At 51.1% G+C, this 15,854-nt stretch overlaps 1 protein-coding gene across 1 annotated transcript in view; it reads left to right on the top strand.

Moving 5' to 3' along the window:
* Window positions 1-15,854, top strand: part of Stat1 (signal transducer and activator of transcription 1) — a 34,334-nt gene that overhangs the window by 8,540 nt on the left and 9,940 nt on the right. The window contains exons 5-17 of the mRNA XM_003478777.5: window positions 1,065-1,154; window positions 2,699-2,777; window positions 3,777-3,868; window positions 4,077-4,228; window positions 6,782-6,940; window positions 8,302-8,394; window positions 9,775-9,834; window positions 11,098-11,127; window positions 11,211-11,304; window positions 12,101-12,142; window positions 13,134-13,217; window positions 13,402-13,500; window positions 14,184-14,319. Coding sequence (XP_003478825.4) covers window positions 1,065-1,154; window positions 2,699-2,777; window positions 3,777-3,868; window positions 4,077-4,228; window positions 6,782-6,940; window positions 8,302-8,394; window positions 9,775-9,834; window positions 11,098-11,127; window positions 11,211-11,304; window positions 12,101-12,142; window positions 13,134-13,217; window positions 13,402-13,500; window positions 14,184-14,319 — 1,210 coding nt within the window. The remainder of the gene's footprint in view (window positions 1-1,064; window positions 1,155-2,698; window positions 2,778-3,776; window positions 3,869-4,076; window positions 4,229-6,781; window positions 6,941-8,301; window positions 8,395-9,774; window positions 9,835-11,097; window positions 11,128-11,210; window positions 11,305-12,100; window positions 12,143-13,133; window positions 13,218-13,401; window positions 13,501-14,183; window positions 14,320-15,854) is intronic.

Raw genomic sequence — 15,854 nt, 5'->3', positions numbered from 1 at the left:
GAACTATTTCTAAGTGTAAAAATTAAGCAAAAAAGGAAATCTCACAAGACTTGGGGAAGAAATGCACTCACAAACTTGTAGTAGGAAAAGACTGTAAGGTAAATCTAGATATAAAAAAAATAGAAGACTGCTAAGTTTGAAGGCATTACAGACTCCCACATAGAATCTGAACTTTGAAGAAAGAAGCACCTTTACTTAAGTAAAGTAAGAAAGGTCTGCACAGAGATTTTGCTGGGTGGGGGCATTATTCGAAGCAAAAGATAACATCCATCTAGAGCTCAGTTCTATGAAAACAGGGACTGTCCTGTTTGTCTCTGATGCCTGGCTGTGGGGTGTTGTCTGCCTTGTCTTCTGTCTTGGGAAGGTGGGTACTGAATGACCAAGTCAAGGTCCCCCAAATGTGATAAGACACTACCGTGTCAAAGTCTTCTCCTTCCTGGGGCAAATGCCTGACACCTACCACCTAAAAGATGGAGGGGTTTATTTTGGCTCCCAGTTACAGTGCATGGGCAGCTGGCCGAAGGACATAGCAGAAAAGCTGCTCATGTTTTAGTGATCAAAAAACAGAGAGAGAGGGAGGAGCTGAGGAACCCTTCCAGGTCATGCCCGCAGGGACCCGTCCATTCCTGCAGGACCCTAACTGTGCACCCAGCTGTCCTGTCTACATGGTTCAGTGACCTTCCCAGCACACCCTGCCTGTGAGCTCATGAGGCCTTAGGGGACAGTCTTGATTCAGACCATAGCAGTTACTGTGCATCAGTTCATGTACAGTTTGAGGAACTCTGACCTAGTACCTGTGTGGTACCTTTCAGCTGTGTGAATGAATGGTGAAACGTTCTAGAAATGCATTTCAGGCATGGACTGAACTGAGAGTCTGCAGCCTTTTACCAGTTGGCCAGCATTTTTTCAGGGCTTCAGGGACTAAGCTGTTTTTTATTGACGTTTGTGGGAAGCTTGTAGGAAATTTTGGAAGTTCTCAGAGGCAGGGAGGACACGAAGAACAGACTTGACTTTGTAGTGTCGGGGAAGGAGGACGGCTGTTAACCACGCACCTCTCGTGACAGGCACAGGCGGGGAGTATTCAGAACACTGTGATGCTGGACAAGCAGAAGGAGCTTGACTGCAAGGTCAGAAACGTGAAGGACCAAGTCATGGTGAGCACGGAATTATTCTGTAATTTCCACAGTGGGAACAAGGCTCCTGTATAGTCGCTTCCCTATCGCTAGCAACCCACAGCTTCCCATAGTACCTGACACCCACACCTCTTTATTTGGCTCATGGTTTCAAGGAATCGAGTCCATGGTTGGCTCCAAGGCAGAAACAGAATGTCAAGGGGGAACGGAAAGGAAAGCCCGCACCATGGCGTCCAGGAAGCAGAGAGGGAAGCGGGGAGCTGGGATGAGAAGGCACCCCCAGTGACCCTTCTCCAGCCAGCCCAGGTCTTAGCAGCACATTTAGTTACTGAAGAGTATGGCTCCTGTGTGATGCAGTCCCCTTCCCAACACGGGAAACATTTGAAATCTAAACCGTAACAGTTTCAGTTACCCGAGTGTAAACCTAGCGATTGGTATTTTAAGTCATTGAAAAGAAAAATTATGCTACAGTTCCAAACCAGAAGTAAACAGATTGGTGAAACCAGTGATCAGCTAGACTTCCGATGACCCTTGTTGTAACTTCCAGACACTGAATTTACCATTTTCTTCCTTCCAAGATCACGCAGTACATTGTTGACCTTGCCCCCATTGTCCAACAAAGGCATTGTCGCTTCTCTAAATGGCCCTTTAATTCCATAATCCTTAACCCAGAGTGTTCCTGGGGTCAAGCCAAGCATGGCCCATCTGCCTCAATTACCTGTTTTAATCTCAGACTTGCAGGAGGAACAAAAGACATTTCATTAACAGAAGTTCTGATTCCTTTCTGATCAGAGTAAGAGATCCACAGCAGCTTTCAGCTAAAACTTGGTAGGCAGGCTATGGAAGCAGAGCATCGCTGCGGCCCTTGTCCTGCCACGTGCCTGGTGGTGACAGCATGGCCTGGACTCCTGGTGTCTTTGCAGACCTGGATTCCTCGGAGCAGCTTAGTCCTGCGGTCTCCTTGGAGGACTCGCCATTAAATTAGCACCAAGTCCCCTTGCTCTGGAAATAGCCGGAGAAGTCCAGAGAAAAACATGTAGAAACGTGATGAAATCCAAGACAGACGCGGCTTGCCTGTGGGTGCACGTAGCATTTGTTGTCCAGCTCTGTCTGAGTGTGGGAAAGGATTCTGTTTAAAGTCACACCGGGGACAGTGGACATTAAAGCAGGGCTGTTGCAGGTAGACAGGAATGTGTGGTCACCCTCCTCACTGCAGGGACCAAGGGCACTTTCCACGGGCTTGGTGTTCCCCGCTGCACACATCACAGTGAAGTGGTTAGATCCTGAGGTGGTCCCAGAAATGATGAGGAAGTGTCAGAATTTAGGCCCCAAACCCATGTGTTAACATAACATGTTCTCTTTTCTTACAAAATCTAACTACATACTTACTGATGAAACAGAAATTAAATTACTTTGTGTGTATGAGAGAGTTTTGTAAGTGTGATCAGTCTCTGAGCAAGCTTAAATTGTTACCAGTTGTTTCTGGGTTCCGTAGAAGCAATAGTCTGTTTCCTGAAGTCTTCAGAAGCTGATGATCAGTGAAAAACCTGTTTCTGTCTCTATAGAGTATAGAGCAGGAGATCAAAACCCTAGAAGATTTACAAGACGAATATGACTTCAAATGCAAAACCTCACAGAACAGAGGTAAGAGTTAACAAAGCAGTGCCCGTCAGCTGGTAGGTTTCTTCCATCTATGCAAAATAACAAGGGCGGTCGCTTGGCAATACTTTGCCAAGTATTTTATGGCTGATTTACCAGGCTTGGCTCCCTGACAATCAGCTCGCTTCCATTGACATTTTGGACCAGATCACTTGTGTCGCATGCCTTGTGGGATATTCAGCAGTGTCCCTGACTTCTCGGTGGTAGTGCTGGGTGCCAGGGGCACTGCCCTCTCTGCTCCCATGGTGACAACCCGAGGGTCAGCTAACATTGCCCGATGACCTTGGGGGGAGGGCTGAGCCACCCCCGGGTGGTAACCACAGGTTGGGCAGTGCTGTCTGTGTTTCTCGTGCCAGGTATGCGGGGTTTCCCTGCCCTGGCACCTGACACGCCCTGCCCCGAGTCCGCGTGTGTGTGCTCCGTGTCCCCTCAGCACTTTCCTCGCATTGCCAAGCAGTTTCACTCTGTTTTGTTGTTGCTGCCCGTTTTCAGTGACAGCAGCAACTAAGCACTGCAGAATGGACCCTGCACGGTCAGTGCCAGCGCGGCTGCTTTTAGCCTAGTAACCGTTTGGTCACTGTGTCTGGGTTATCGATAGGATTTGGATAAAAAGTACGAGAGAGAAGAACCTCAGCTGCTGGTTCCTCATTGTCCGCTTCTCCTTCAGAGCCGTGGATGTGTTTCGGATACATTCTACCTGAAGTTCTGAACTTGGTCGTTTGTATTCATTTAAGTAAAAGTCTGGCAGCAATTTAAACAGTAAACAGTAGTACCTGCTGTTTCCACGGGTCACCGAAAACTAGTACTTGGTTTCAACGTGTTCAGTTTTTCTACTTAGGACATTTTTTTTCTTGATGGTTCAGTAAGGATTGAAGGACGGACTGCATTTGTGTCATATCGCTCCTAAACTTTTGTGAATCTTGGTTTTCATTGGATTTCACTTCTTACACATTTTTATTCTTATGCTCTCTTATTAATTCACAGAACATGAAACCAATGGTGTGGCAAAGAATGACCAGAAACAAGAGCAGCTGTTACTCCATCAGATGTATTTGATGCTTGACAGTAAGAGAAAGGTAGTGATTACCTTCCAGAAGAGCACGTTGCTTTTGATGCAGACTTGAAGTTTGGGACGGCGGGAGAATTATTTTTGTAACCACTTTCTTGGCTTAATGTCCTAGTTGAGAGTAAAGGGACACTTACTTTGCTTTTTTAAAAAATGACTTTAAAAATTCAGCAATGAAAAATGAATTGATTTCATCTTGCTTCTTCCTATTTCTTCAGGAAATAATTCACAAAATCCGAGAGCTGTTGAACGCCACGGAGCTGACCCAGAACACGCTGATCAACGACGAGCTGGTGGAGTGGAAGCGGCGGCAGCAGAGCTCCTGCATCGGGGGGCCGCCCAACGCCTGCCTGGACCAGCTGCAGGGCTGGTAAGGTGCAGCCCTGGAACCGTGCTGGGCACCCTGGAACCGTGCTGGGCACTGGGGCACCACTGCTGGCCCTGCCAGGGCTTCCGATGGTAGCTTGACACAGTGTGGCTTCTTGAGGCCTAGAGACACCAGCAGGGCTCAGTGTTGCTCATGCCTGTAGCCACGTCTGGTTGGTTCAGAGTCTTCTTAGACCTGGTAACATCACCATACTCACCCAGGCCCCAGGGGTGTGGTTGCTGTGCAACACGCTTTACAGCCTGAGTCTTTTTGTTTTTTTATTTTTTATTTTTTTTTTAATTTTTTTTTTACAGCCTGAGTCTTGATGGTTTACTCAGAACAGCACATCTTGAGGTCTCATCTGGTTTTGGCACTGGCTTGTCACGGCGACCATTCAGTCACCACCCAGAGAACTTACTGGAAAGATGCTCTTAGCCGGGCTCTTGCTGGGCCTTGGGTGCAAAGGGGAGGGTTGATTCTTGGGCCTTGCCTGTCTGGATTCTAGTGTGGATGGACAGACAGATGCAGGAATAATGCTGCATGGTAGAAGGTGGGTGCTGCTGGCTTCCATGGGGCAAGGGGATCACCATAAAACTTTCAAGAGAGAGGTGGCCTTCCCCTCCCAAGGTGACCCTGGCAAGGCCTGCGACCAGGAATGGCATTGTCCAGCAGGGCAGAGACCTCAGCTGCAGGACAGGTGGCTGGAGAAGCGGGGAGGCATGGGCAGGAATATGTACCATGTGTCACCTGGTAGGGACTAGAGCACAGAGGCCAGCATAGACCTGGCCAGGGTGTGTTTCTGTGGTTCGCTTGGAAAGCAGGTCTGGCACAGCCTGGGGGCTGAGGTGGAGACGAGGAACACAGTGGCTGCTCATGGAGCCAGGAGAGGCCCAGGGGCCTGGAAGTGGCTCCAGTGTGTCACCGAGGGGTGGTGGCCTGGGACAATCGCAGAGTGCCCGATCACCAGGGCCCTACAGAGGGCATATTTGTCAGATTGCATTGTTAAATTTTGAAAAACCACAGTTCAGCCGCTTGCTTTCATCCCAGGAGTTGCTTGTATATACCTCAGTTTCACTTGGATCAGAGCAGTTTCCAGGCCCAATGTGGCTTTGGACCTTGGAGATGCTGACCCCTAAGACTCCCCTACCCCAACTCCCCCTCAGCCCTCCAGGGGGCCGGGAGCCCTGGCAGGGGACTGGAACCCCTAGTGGTCACCACAGGCGCCTGTGCCAGGGACAGTGCTCTCTGGTGTTCCCCCTGCAAAAGCCTCTCAGTGCCAGGGGCCAAGGTCAGGGAGTGCAGCTACCAAATGAAGCAGAAGAGTTCTCAAAGAGAGGACACTCCCGGTGTCCTCCAGGCCGTTGGAGTGCCCTTCCACAGGTCACCTAACGCTGTGGCTCTGTCGCTGTTAGCACCGACTCTCAGGAAGGAAGAACTAAGTGACTGCTGGCTTCAGGGCTCCCGTTGCGTCTCCAGGCTGAGTGGAGCTGCAGGCTTTGCTCTCCTCTCCCCTCCCCATGTCATCCCACAGCTGGCGCTCAGTTCTGTCTTAGGGTAAAACACCATCGGCTCCACACTGCCTGTTCCATCACCGAGGCATCTGCCTGCTGATTCCCATCTCTGTCCACCCCTATGCTCTGCCCTTTTGAAATCCTTAAAATTCTATTGAGCCTAGCATGGTGGCACATCTCTGTAATTCTAGTTACATGGGAGACTGAGGCAGGAGGGTCACTGTTGCAATTCTTGACTATAGCAGGGTACAAAAGGATGAAAGATTATTCAGGGTCAGTTTCCAATCTGTGCTCCAAGAAGGCTCAGAGGGGCTGCCGTGAACCGAGACCCCTCTTAAATGACAGCCCTGACCTGAAGCCTCTATGGCTTTTTACTGAAAGAAGCAAGGATCAAAGGAAAAAGAAGGGCATCTGGACAGAGACGTGTGGGGCAGGGACAGTGGTGATGGCCAGTTACGTGACAGACTCCAGGACTAGCTAATGATGAAGGGTCTTGGGGAGGATGAGCACGCACTACACCAGGCAGTGGGTTTGACCCCAGTGACTTGCACTGCAGAGGTGTGGGGCTTGGGCTGTCTGTCTGTCCATCTCATACAAACCTCTGGTCATTGCCCCCGGGGATAACAAGTTCAAGGCAGCCATGCAGCTGAGGGAGACCCTGTCCCAAAATAACAAAAAGGGCTGGGGACATGGCTCTGTGTGGAGTGACCCTGGGCTCAGTCTCGGGGAAGTCGGCTGAAGGTGCGGATGACCTGGAAACCCCCATAGGTCTCAGGTGCCCGCAGAGGCTTTCGATATGGGCTGTAATCTCAGTGCAGGTTGATTCTTTTTTTCCAAATGACTGAGCTTCTTAAACCACAATCCTCCCGCCCCTCCCCGCTGGGCCCTGCAGCCTGGGGCCATACCGCTGGGAAGGCTTATGTTGCCCACACGCTGGCTGGCGGAATGGCTTGAGTTCCTCTCGGGGAGCGCGTTGGTCCTGTGACTCTCACCCCAGCTGCTCCTGGACGATCGCTCACCGGGACTCCCATGTGTCACGCTCCAGGTTCACAGGCATCGCAGAGAGTCTGCAGCAAGTGCGGCAGCAACTCAAGAAGCTGGAAGAGCTGGAGCAGAAACTCACCTATGAGCACGATCCGATCACCAAGAGCAAGCAGGGGCTCTGGGACCGCACCGTGGCCCTGTTCCAGCAGCTCATCCAGAGGTAACATCACGGGCTTACATGCATTTTTCTTTAATTAGAGGAGTCAAGCGGGCTCTGTTCATTTTGTTTTTTGGTACCGGGGATTGAACTTACCTTGCGCTCGCCAGGCAGGTGCTTATTCCACTGAGCAAAATCCCTAGCAGGCAGGCTGGCTTAAGTTTTTTTTAATGGTACTTGATTCTTTCTAGCTTCATTCTCATCCCAGCGGCCCGTCATCCATTCTGCGCCCTGGTCTGGAGCTGCACTAATTCTTCCTCCTGTCCTTCCCCTAACACAATCTGTCCTGCCAACCTCAGGATGTTTGTCCTCTCCATTTCAGGCTGTGGTGTCTTTTCTGAGCTCCTAGCAGGCAGCCCCACAGCCCCACCCCCTGCCAGCCTTGGGGTGCTCTCAGCTGGATGTGGCCAGCCCACCCCGGCTCCGCCTCACACCTCCTCGGCTTCCAGGCAGCCTGGGCCTCTGGTGTCTTCTAGGTCCTGGCTGCCAGTGATGTCCCCATGCCTCGCCTGAGTATGTTTCTCCCATATTAGGCCCACTTTGTACCCCTGTGTCCAGACAGTCCAATCCAGTTTCCATTTCCTCCTGAATACTCCCCAAGTTCCCAGACATTTGTTCACGCTCGTTCTTTGCCTTCCAGACTTTGCAATTCATCGTTGATTTCTATCCCATTCTGCGTTTCATTAGCTACACGGTTACCAGTTCCTGTCACATCCATTGTCCTTTCCCCACCAGGACCTAGCACTGTCCCATGCAAACAGCAGGCAGCTCCCAAGCATAATCAGTGTGCAGACGCCACTAAGTGGAAGAGCAGAGTTGAAAAGACACACAGAAATATTTTGTTTCCCTGAGGCTCACATCTGAACAGACATGACTGTTCCCATGCTGGGTTTTGAAATAATTAAGGACCGTTGGTTGTGTGTTTTGTGCAAATCTGACTGTTCATGGAGATTTACAGATGAAAGGAACTGAAGTCAGGGGCTCACTGCAGTATAATGTCACAGGTTGTTACAGTTTCTGGCTGTGTGCTATGTGTAAAGTAGACGTGGAGGTTTCTTTACTCACTGATAAACACTGCTTTGTTAATCTAGTTTGTCGGGCTCTTTCACAGTGGTTTTCAGGTTTTGCTCTCTTGACTCCATTTCCTCTTTAGGGAAAGTCATGTACTTTTTTTACTGCCTCAATCTTTTTTTTTTTTTTTTTTTTTTTTTTTTGTCTTTTTTCCTTTTTATCAGTACCGGGGATCCAACTCACGACCGCCTACTTGCAAGGCAGGCGTTTATGCCGCTGAGCTAAATCCCCAGCCCCACTGCCTCAATCTTGATGGAAACACTAACTTGTCTGCATTTGCTGGATATTTGCAGCTCTTTCGTGGTGGAAAGACAGCCATGCATGCCGACGCATCCACAGAGGCCTCTGGTCTTGAAGACTGGAGTACAGTTCACTGTAAAGTTGAGGTAATTTAAAAACAAAAAACAAAAAATGCAGCTTTGTACATTGCCCATTGCAGAGTTTACCTTTCTTATTTCGTAATACAAAGCTATTATATCGGGATGCAAGAGGAAATAATTTTCCAGTAGAGAATTCTTATGAATTCTTATAATATCTAAGATTCTTTGGTTGAAGTACAGCCAATCTAAATGTAAGTTCCCACATCTGTTTCTCCTCCGATTGCAAATGTATTACATGAAAAGTTGTTGAGCATTGCCTGCACAAATGCAAGAGAGCACAGGAGTCCCAGCGGCCTCCCCACTCCAGAGAGCAGGTGCATAATGACAGTCTCAGGACCCCCTGGGGAGGAAGCAGCATGTGCTGACCTAGGTTACACCTGTGAGTTTTTCTGGTGGGCCCGGAGCTTTTATGAGATTTCCAAAGGGCCTGGTGCTAATCCTCCCATAGGGTCATGCACATCCATACAGATGTGCAAAGCTGCGTGGGTGCAGCTTATTCCTTACGTGGACACACACATGTGAAATACGACAGGTATTTCACTTTTAGACGAGGATGTAGCCCACTTTTTCCTTCGTAGTTGGCAAAGTTTCTGGGTGAGAATTTTCGGCCTTGCTCTGTCCTGGTGAATCTGCTCGCCTGGAGATGAGCACTGCACTCCAAGGGGAGGATTTGCTTCCAGGGAAGGCCACAGCCTATCTCCCTGGCTGCTGCTGGTTCAGGTCCACACTGCTCCTTCCCTGTTGGGCCATCAGTAGCGCCAACTCTAGGGTCTGTGGAAGCCAGAACTCAGCGCTGCAGGAGAGTGGAGATGGAATCCATTGCTGACCTACGACTTGGGGCTTCCTCCCACCTTGCAGCTAGCAGAACAGGGGCACCCAGAGCCCTAGGAGCCCGGCACCCCACCTTCCACCCTTCCTTACACACTGCCGGGGTGTGCAGGACGGCAAGCCTCATTTTTCTAGTTACGGTTGACAGTTTCGCTTTCCTCCCACCAAGACAGAAAAGTAGTTGTGAGTTCTGCAGCGGGTAATGTTCATCGCTTTCCATCCATCTAAGGCCAGAACTGGAACTTCTGACAGTGCTTTCTGTTGGCAGCCTATATAGGACCGGCCACCCTCACTGACCCTGTAGGAACAAGACGTCAGTGCTGGGTTCCACCAGAACTCCATGCTGCGGTTCTGCCCCAGCAGTTTCACAGAACCTGCAGGTCCATGTAGTGAGAAAAAAGCCAAGCAGGTGACTAGCGTGTGCGTTTCACTGCTTGTAAGAACCAAGAACTAGAGGGGTGAGGGTTTCCATTCACGCCCATAGAGGGACACTTGGCATAGTAAATGCATTGTAATAGATCGTTTTTTTAAAGTTGTAACTTTTATTTTTCTCTCTAGACTGTTGGTGAAATTGCAAGAGCTGAATTATAATTTGAAAGTAAAAGTCTTATTTGACAAGTAAGATACTTTTAATATCATCTAAGATAATGTGCCCCCGAAATGCTGGTTCTGTGAGTGCGTCAGACGTGGACTCTTGTGTTCCGGTTGCTCGGCCGCGCTGCATCCTGGGAGGGAGGAAATTGTCTTTCCTGGGGCCAGGGCTGAGCCCAGCTCCCGGCCCGGCTCCCGGTCAGGTCCACCTGGACCATCACAAATGACCCAGCAGGTAGAACGCGGTGGCTCCCGGCCTGCATGTTAGCAACTTCCCCTAAAGCTGGGGCTGTTCAGGTGAAAAGAGCAAAGGGAGGAACATCCAGGATCACAGCTGGGCTTGGCACTCCTAGGCCCGCTCCCAGGGGAGGCCTGGCGCCAGCCCAGCAGAAGGTCGGGTGTGCAGCTCTGCCGTCAGCTGCGGGGCGGTTTCCCCAGGAGCTTAGGGGCTGTGGGGTGGGGGGGGGGGCTGTGTCACCCATTTCTCCTGGGCCACGCAGCCCATTTACCACGCTGCCTTAGCTCAGTCCTGCTGTCTGTTTGTTTGTGCCCCTTTGTCTCTTCCAGCTCTGGCCTTTCGTCTGTCACACTGTTCCTTTTACTGTAAATGTGGTTTTTCAATGAGAAAATAGATCCCTCTTACAGTTATTCCCAAAACAGAGCCTTCCTAGTTGAGCAGTGGTCCCTGATCCATATCTAGGCCCTGATGTGACTGTCTTTGGTGTTGCTGTAACAAAATACTTCAAACCAAGCACTTAATAATCAGCTCAGGGTGGGGGGTGCAGGGAAGTTCTGGGTGGGGAGGCAGTGTCTATGCACTGTCACATCCTGTAGGGGGCGCCCTGTGGCCTGACTGGGAATCATGGGTAGGAGTAGCAAGGAGAGCCCTCTGGAAAGTCACAACCTTCTGCTGTTAGAGCAGCCAGTGCAGCCTCGCCTGCTGGGCAGGTGTGTGTCCCTGTCACTCTCAGCATGAGCTCCTTCCCTCCCCCACCCCTGGGACCAGGGACCAGGTATCTAGCATGTGACCTGTAGGAGCCAAATAGCCAGACTGCAGCCTGACAGAGTAGTCACTGGCTCTGCACAGGGCAAGCGCTGTGTGATCTCAGCCTCAGACTTCATCTTTCCCACCCCCAAGTCACCTGGCTCTTTGGCACTTTTGCGAGAGCACCAAAATCATTCTATAAACCAGCATCGTAGAATTTTTTTTTAATCTTTCACTAGTGTACATGTTTTATGTTTCTGTTAAAGTTAACTGCAAACGTTAAATATATCCTTTTGTTTTTGCAGGGATGTGAATGAGAGAAATACAGTGAAAGGGTAGGTGACACACTTTGCACCATGTTTGGCTACCTTGTCTGTCTGAGTTTGAAGCCACTAAGTGCCTGTGTGTGATTATGCAGGTTCCGGAAGTTCAACATCTTGGGCACGCACACCAAGGTCATGAACATGGAGGAGTCCACCAACGGCAGCCTGGCCGCTGAGTTCCGACACTTGGTAGGGAGGCCGGTCCCCTGCTAGAGCTGCCTGTGGGTGGTCTGCCAGGACTTGCAATGCTGGGTGGCACTTGTCAAGCCAAGAGGTGCCCTTTAGACCTTCTAGACTGGCCGGTGACCTCTCGTCACTGCACTGGGGCACCCTAGCTCCCCTGCCACAACCCAGAGCTGTTCACTCTGTCTGTTGCCCAGCTCACTCTCCTATGTGGCTGCAGGGGTCTTGATAAAAATGCTTCCCTGGCCTGCATGGACATACACTGCATCCGCCATGCCACAAGGTGACCCTCACTGCTCCCACACTCCTTGCCCCACCCTGCTGGCCTGCATGGCCTGACCCTTCAGCTGGTCTCTCTCCCGGGGAATCCTACCCCGCAGGATTATCAGGCCACTCTAAATGACTGTCCTTCCCGCCTCTGGAGAGGGGCTGCTGGGTGTTGGTGCTGAGCCTGAAGTGAGGTCACGTGTACCATGCTCCATGGTGACTGTCCTGCAAGCCAGTAGACCTAGTATCTGGGTCCATCCTGGAGGCCTCAGGTGACCCGAGCTGGCCCCATGGTGCTCACTGGGAAGCTTGGGATGAGGTTCCCAGAAGGTGGGTCCCCCAGACTCTGCACCATCCACCCTACTGAGCAAGAGGCACTCAGTTCAGAGACCCACGGCAGGCCTGCACGCCTCCTGCTCCACCCCTGAGACCATGGCAGGTCTTCATTCTCTGTGGTCCTGAGGGTGGTCTGGGTTGTAAGAGTCAGAGTTGACAGCTCCCATGTGGTCTACTAAGATGACTTCCTGTTTTTTAGCAACTGAAAGAACAGAAGAATGCTGGCAACAGAACCAATGAGGTGAGGGCCCCTGGGCCATGGTGGGGGGCAGGCAGATCTCCTTGGGGAGGGCTAGGAGTGTCCGTGCAAATGGGAAAAACCCTCTGCTGCTTGCTTTCTGGTTGTTGGGCAGCCCTGCTCACAGCCTCGTTGGCCCTACACAGGCAGCTCAGAGGAGGGGCTGGTGGGCTTTTGTGTCCTGCACACCTTGTGAGTGGGGGATCAGAGTCCCAGGATGTTTGCAGGACTTCCCTAGGCACAGTTGCCGTTCAGTGGAACAGAGCCCGTCTGTGACTGCATGCTGAGGACAAGATGGTCCGGGCGCTCCTGCCTAGTGGCATTATCTTTTTTTTTCAGCTTCCTTTTCACATCCAGACCCTTGAAGAGTTGCATTGTGATGCATTTAGCAATGTGCAAAGACAAAGGCCTAGAGTTTGGGTTTGGAAGGTTTTTTTTTCCCTCTGTGCACACAAGGCATACTGTCATTCCCACCACAACCAGTGGAGGGCGCTGGAACAATGAGACAGACTTGCTGGTCTCGCAGCCCTGGCCTGCGCGGTCACTGCTGTGTGACCCATGATCTAGCAGCTGCACCTCCTCCCTCATTCTAGTGGTCGTGATGCCTATGGGAAGCAGTTTGCACGAAGGCATTTTGAAAGCCACCCCTTTCTTTCCAAAGTGAAGCACTGACCTGCTAGGCGTTGGGAGTCAGAGCTCCCTGTGGATAATCAGACCCGAGCTGCATCTACACCAGGAAGTCTTGGGTTGTGTGCAAATCTCACGGGTATTACTGCTTCCCTACTTGCGTTTCTTTCTCTGAACTGTTCACTTTTTATCTCAGAGAGAGCTCCGGGACACTTGGAATAAATAAATCTGGGGTCAGTTATTACGCAGTGGTGTTTTCCAAGTTGTAACTGTGTGGTCCGGATCTCTGCCCCTTGTTTATTTAGCTTCTGAAAGTCTCAGGATCCGCAAGTGAGTCCTTACGTTCTTCTCTTCTCTTCTCTCCAAGGGCCCGCTTGTTGTTACTGAAGAGCTTCACTCCCTAAGCTTTGAAACCCAGCTGTGCCAGCCTGGCTTGGTCATTGACCTCGAGGTGAGACTTCTGGGGTCCCTGGGAGTCCTGTCTGTGTTTCCGTCTAACTCTTCCGAGTAGTTCTGTCCTAGGGTTACTTTGCTCAAGAGTAACTCTGTGCAGACTTACAGTGAGTCCCCTGCTCCCCTCTGAGAGTACGCGGTGGTCTGGTTAGGAGGATCTCAAGGCCTTTGTCACCTTGCAGACGACCTCGCTGCCTGTTGTGGTGATCTCCAACGTCAGCCAGCTCCCCAGCGGCTGGGCCTCCATCCTGTGGTACAACATGCTGGTGACGGAACCCAGGGTATGGAAACACGAGTGCTTTTGTATGGGGGCTGAGGGAGGTGGCCAGGGGCCCCTGTCCTAGGTGCTGTGTCTCCAGAGCAGCGAGCAGTAGCCAGGTGTGGAGAGGGAAGTGATGGCTCATGTGGGGCCACTGCCCAACTAGAGTGGCCATGGGAAAGTGACAGTGTACGTGTACTGGAGGTGAGGACAATGGTCCTGCCTTTGCTGTCACTGTCTTTAAATGTGCACGTCTAAAAAGCAAGCTGCATTCTTAGAGCGTGGCTGCTCACTGCTGCCCAGTTCCAGTGGATTCTAATTATTCAGAGACACCAGCAACCCTGAGGACTGCTTCCCGGAGAAAAGCAGGTTGGGTTCCTGGGCGACTCTGGTCCCTGCAGCACGCTAGTGTGTATGAATGCTGGAACACGGAGCTCCAGCCCTGAGTTGTCCGTCTTGGTTAGAGCAGGAGTGTTGAGTGACTGTTTGCTTGTCACTCTGTGTACAGTCCCATCCTCAGTGACCTCAGAGGCGCCCTCAGAGTCTTATGTAAATGCAAATGAATTCACAACTGCAAATCTGGGAGTGATGCACATTTGCATCCCTGATGGTGAACAAGTGGAAGTGTCACGTGAAGCCGAGCTGAGCTTTGGGGTGGGTCGGGACATCCTGGTGACCCCCAGCTCCCGTGTGTTTTGTCTCCAGAATCTGTCCTTCTTCCTGAACCCTCCGTGTGCGCGCTGGGCCCAGCTCTCTGAGGTGCTGAGCTGGCAGTTTTCCTCTGTCACCAAGAGAGGCCTCAACGTAGACCAGCTGAGCATGCTGGGAGAGAAGCTTCTAGGTAGGAGCAGATGGACTTCATGTGCCTGCGTCAATCGAATCCAAAACCTCTCTGTTTGTTCTCTCAGCTCTGTTTGTTCTCTGTTTTGGGCAGAGTAGAGGAGAATAAAAACCCAGCTGCCACTTCTTGGGACTCAAAGACAATCAGACCCTACTTTGCAAAGAAGGAGACCCAGGGAGAGGCTTCCCTGACCCCTCCCTCATTTCCTGCTGACACTTCTGAGAAGGGCCCTAGGGGAAGGTTTTTGGATTTTGTACAATACATTTTCTGTGGAGGAAATGAGTTTTCAATGAGAAAGATAGTTCTTATTATTCTGAGGGAGGAAAATAAAAGTCCCAGACATGCATGGGTGAGGGTTTTCATCTCAGTCTCCAGGCCGGTGCCTCAGGTGGCCCTGGTGGTGGGGTCACTGTCCACACACAGGACGTACGTTGACCACTGTCCGGCGCATTACAGAGTCGAGGCACACCAGGTCATCAGCTGTCAGTGGCCAAGGCCAGTGGCTGACCAGTCTTACATACTAAATGGATCCAAGACTCACTCATGTTGAAGTCAGCTTGAATGAATGAGCAAAACTGAATCCTTCCTTAATATTTCACAGGCAGCTCTCGTCTGGATTAATTTCACTCCTGACTTGGTGGCCCTCCGCTGTGGGCTCAGCAGGCTTTTATGCTACTTAATACAATGTCTAAGATCCCTGTTCTCCTAGTCCTCCCTTTGGAGTCAGTAGGTGATCTTCAGGGTTCTCTCAAAAGGGCCACAGGCTTCACCCCCTTGTGCCTAGCCGTGCCTGAAGTTGTCGGCTGACGGTGACTGCAGCCTCCCTGAACTCACGTACCATTTGGAGGACCATGGAATGGGAAGAACAGACCTCTGAAATGCGCTGGTGGACTCAAGTGTCCATTTAGTTGATCTCCTGGGCATGATCTTGGTCTTAGTTTGGAGGAGACTGAGATTTTTTTTTTTTGTACCAGGGATTGAACTCACAACCTCACACTTGCCAGGCAGGTGCTTATGCCGCTGAGCTAAATCCCTTGCCCTTGGTCTTAATTTGAACTTTTTAAAAGGTCTGTGGCATCTTTGGAAGATGATGAAGCAGTGGGAGAGCATGCTGGTGCTGGTGCCAGTGCTGGTGCCAGGCAGGGAGGCCCAAACGCAGCACCCTTAGAGCCCACGGGGAGGCTCAGGTTCAACCCCAGTCAGTGTCAGCAGGCAGGCGAGGTACGGAGAGCAGGATTTAAGGGATCGCTCCCCTTTCCCGAGGAGAGGGAGAGAGGGGACTGATGGTAGGCTCTGTGGTGCTCCTGTGCTCTAAAAACCCTCAGGGTCCTGGTGCCCAGGATCTGCCATCCACCCCTTCGTGCCATGGAAATAAACCCAATGTGTACACTTGCAGACTCTTTCACCTACGTCCTTTCGTAGCATATTTGATCCTTGCTAAGTGGGCCACACAGACAGGATCTTCCTTTCTCGAATAGGGAGTCTTTCTTTGAGAGCAAATTTATCCACAAAAGCATCAGAGCGACTGCTGTCTG

Source organism: Cavia porcellus, unplaced genomic scaffold (assembly GCF_034190915.1).
Source record: "Cavia porcellus strain 051 isolate PalLab524CR breed Dunkin Hartley unplaced genomic scaffold, mCavPor4.1 scaffold_12, whole genome shotgun sequence".
NCBI classification, from domain to species: domain Eukaryota; kingdom Metazoa; phylum Chordata; class Mammalia; order Rodentia; family Caviidae; genus Cavia; species Cavia porcellus.
Note: the sequence above shows the minus strand (reverse complement) of the source record. Positions and strands in the feature narration are given on the sequence as shown.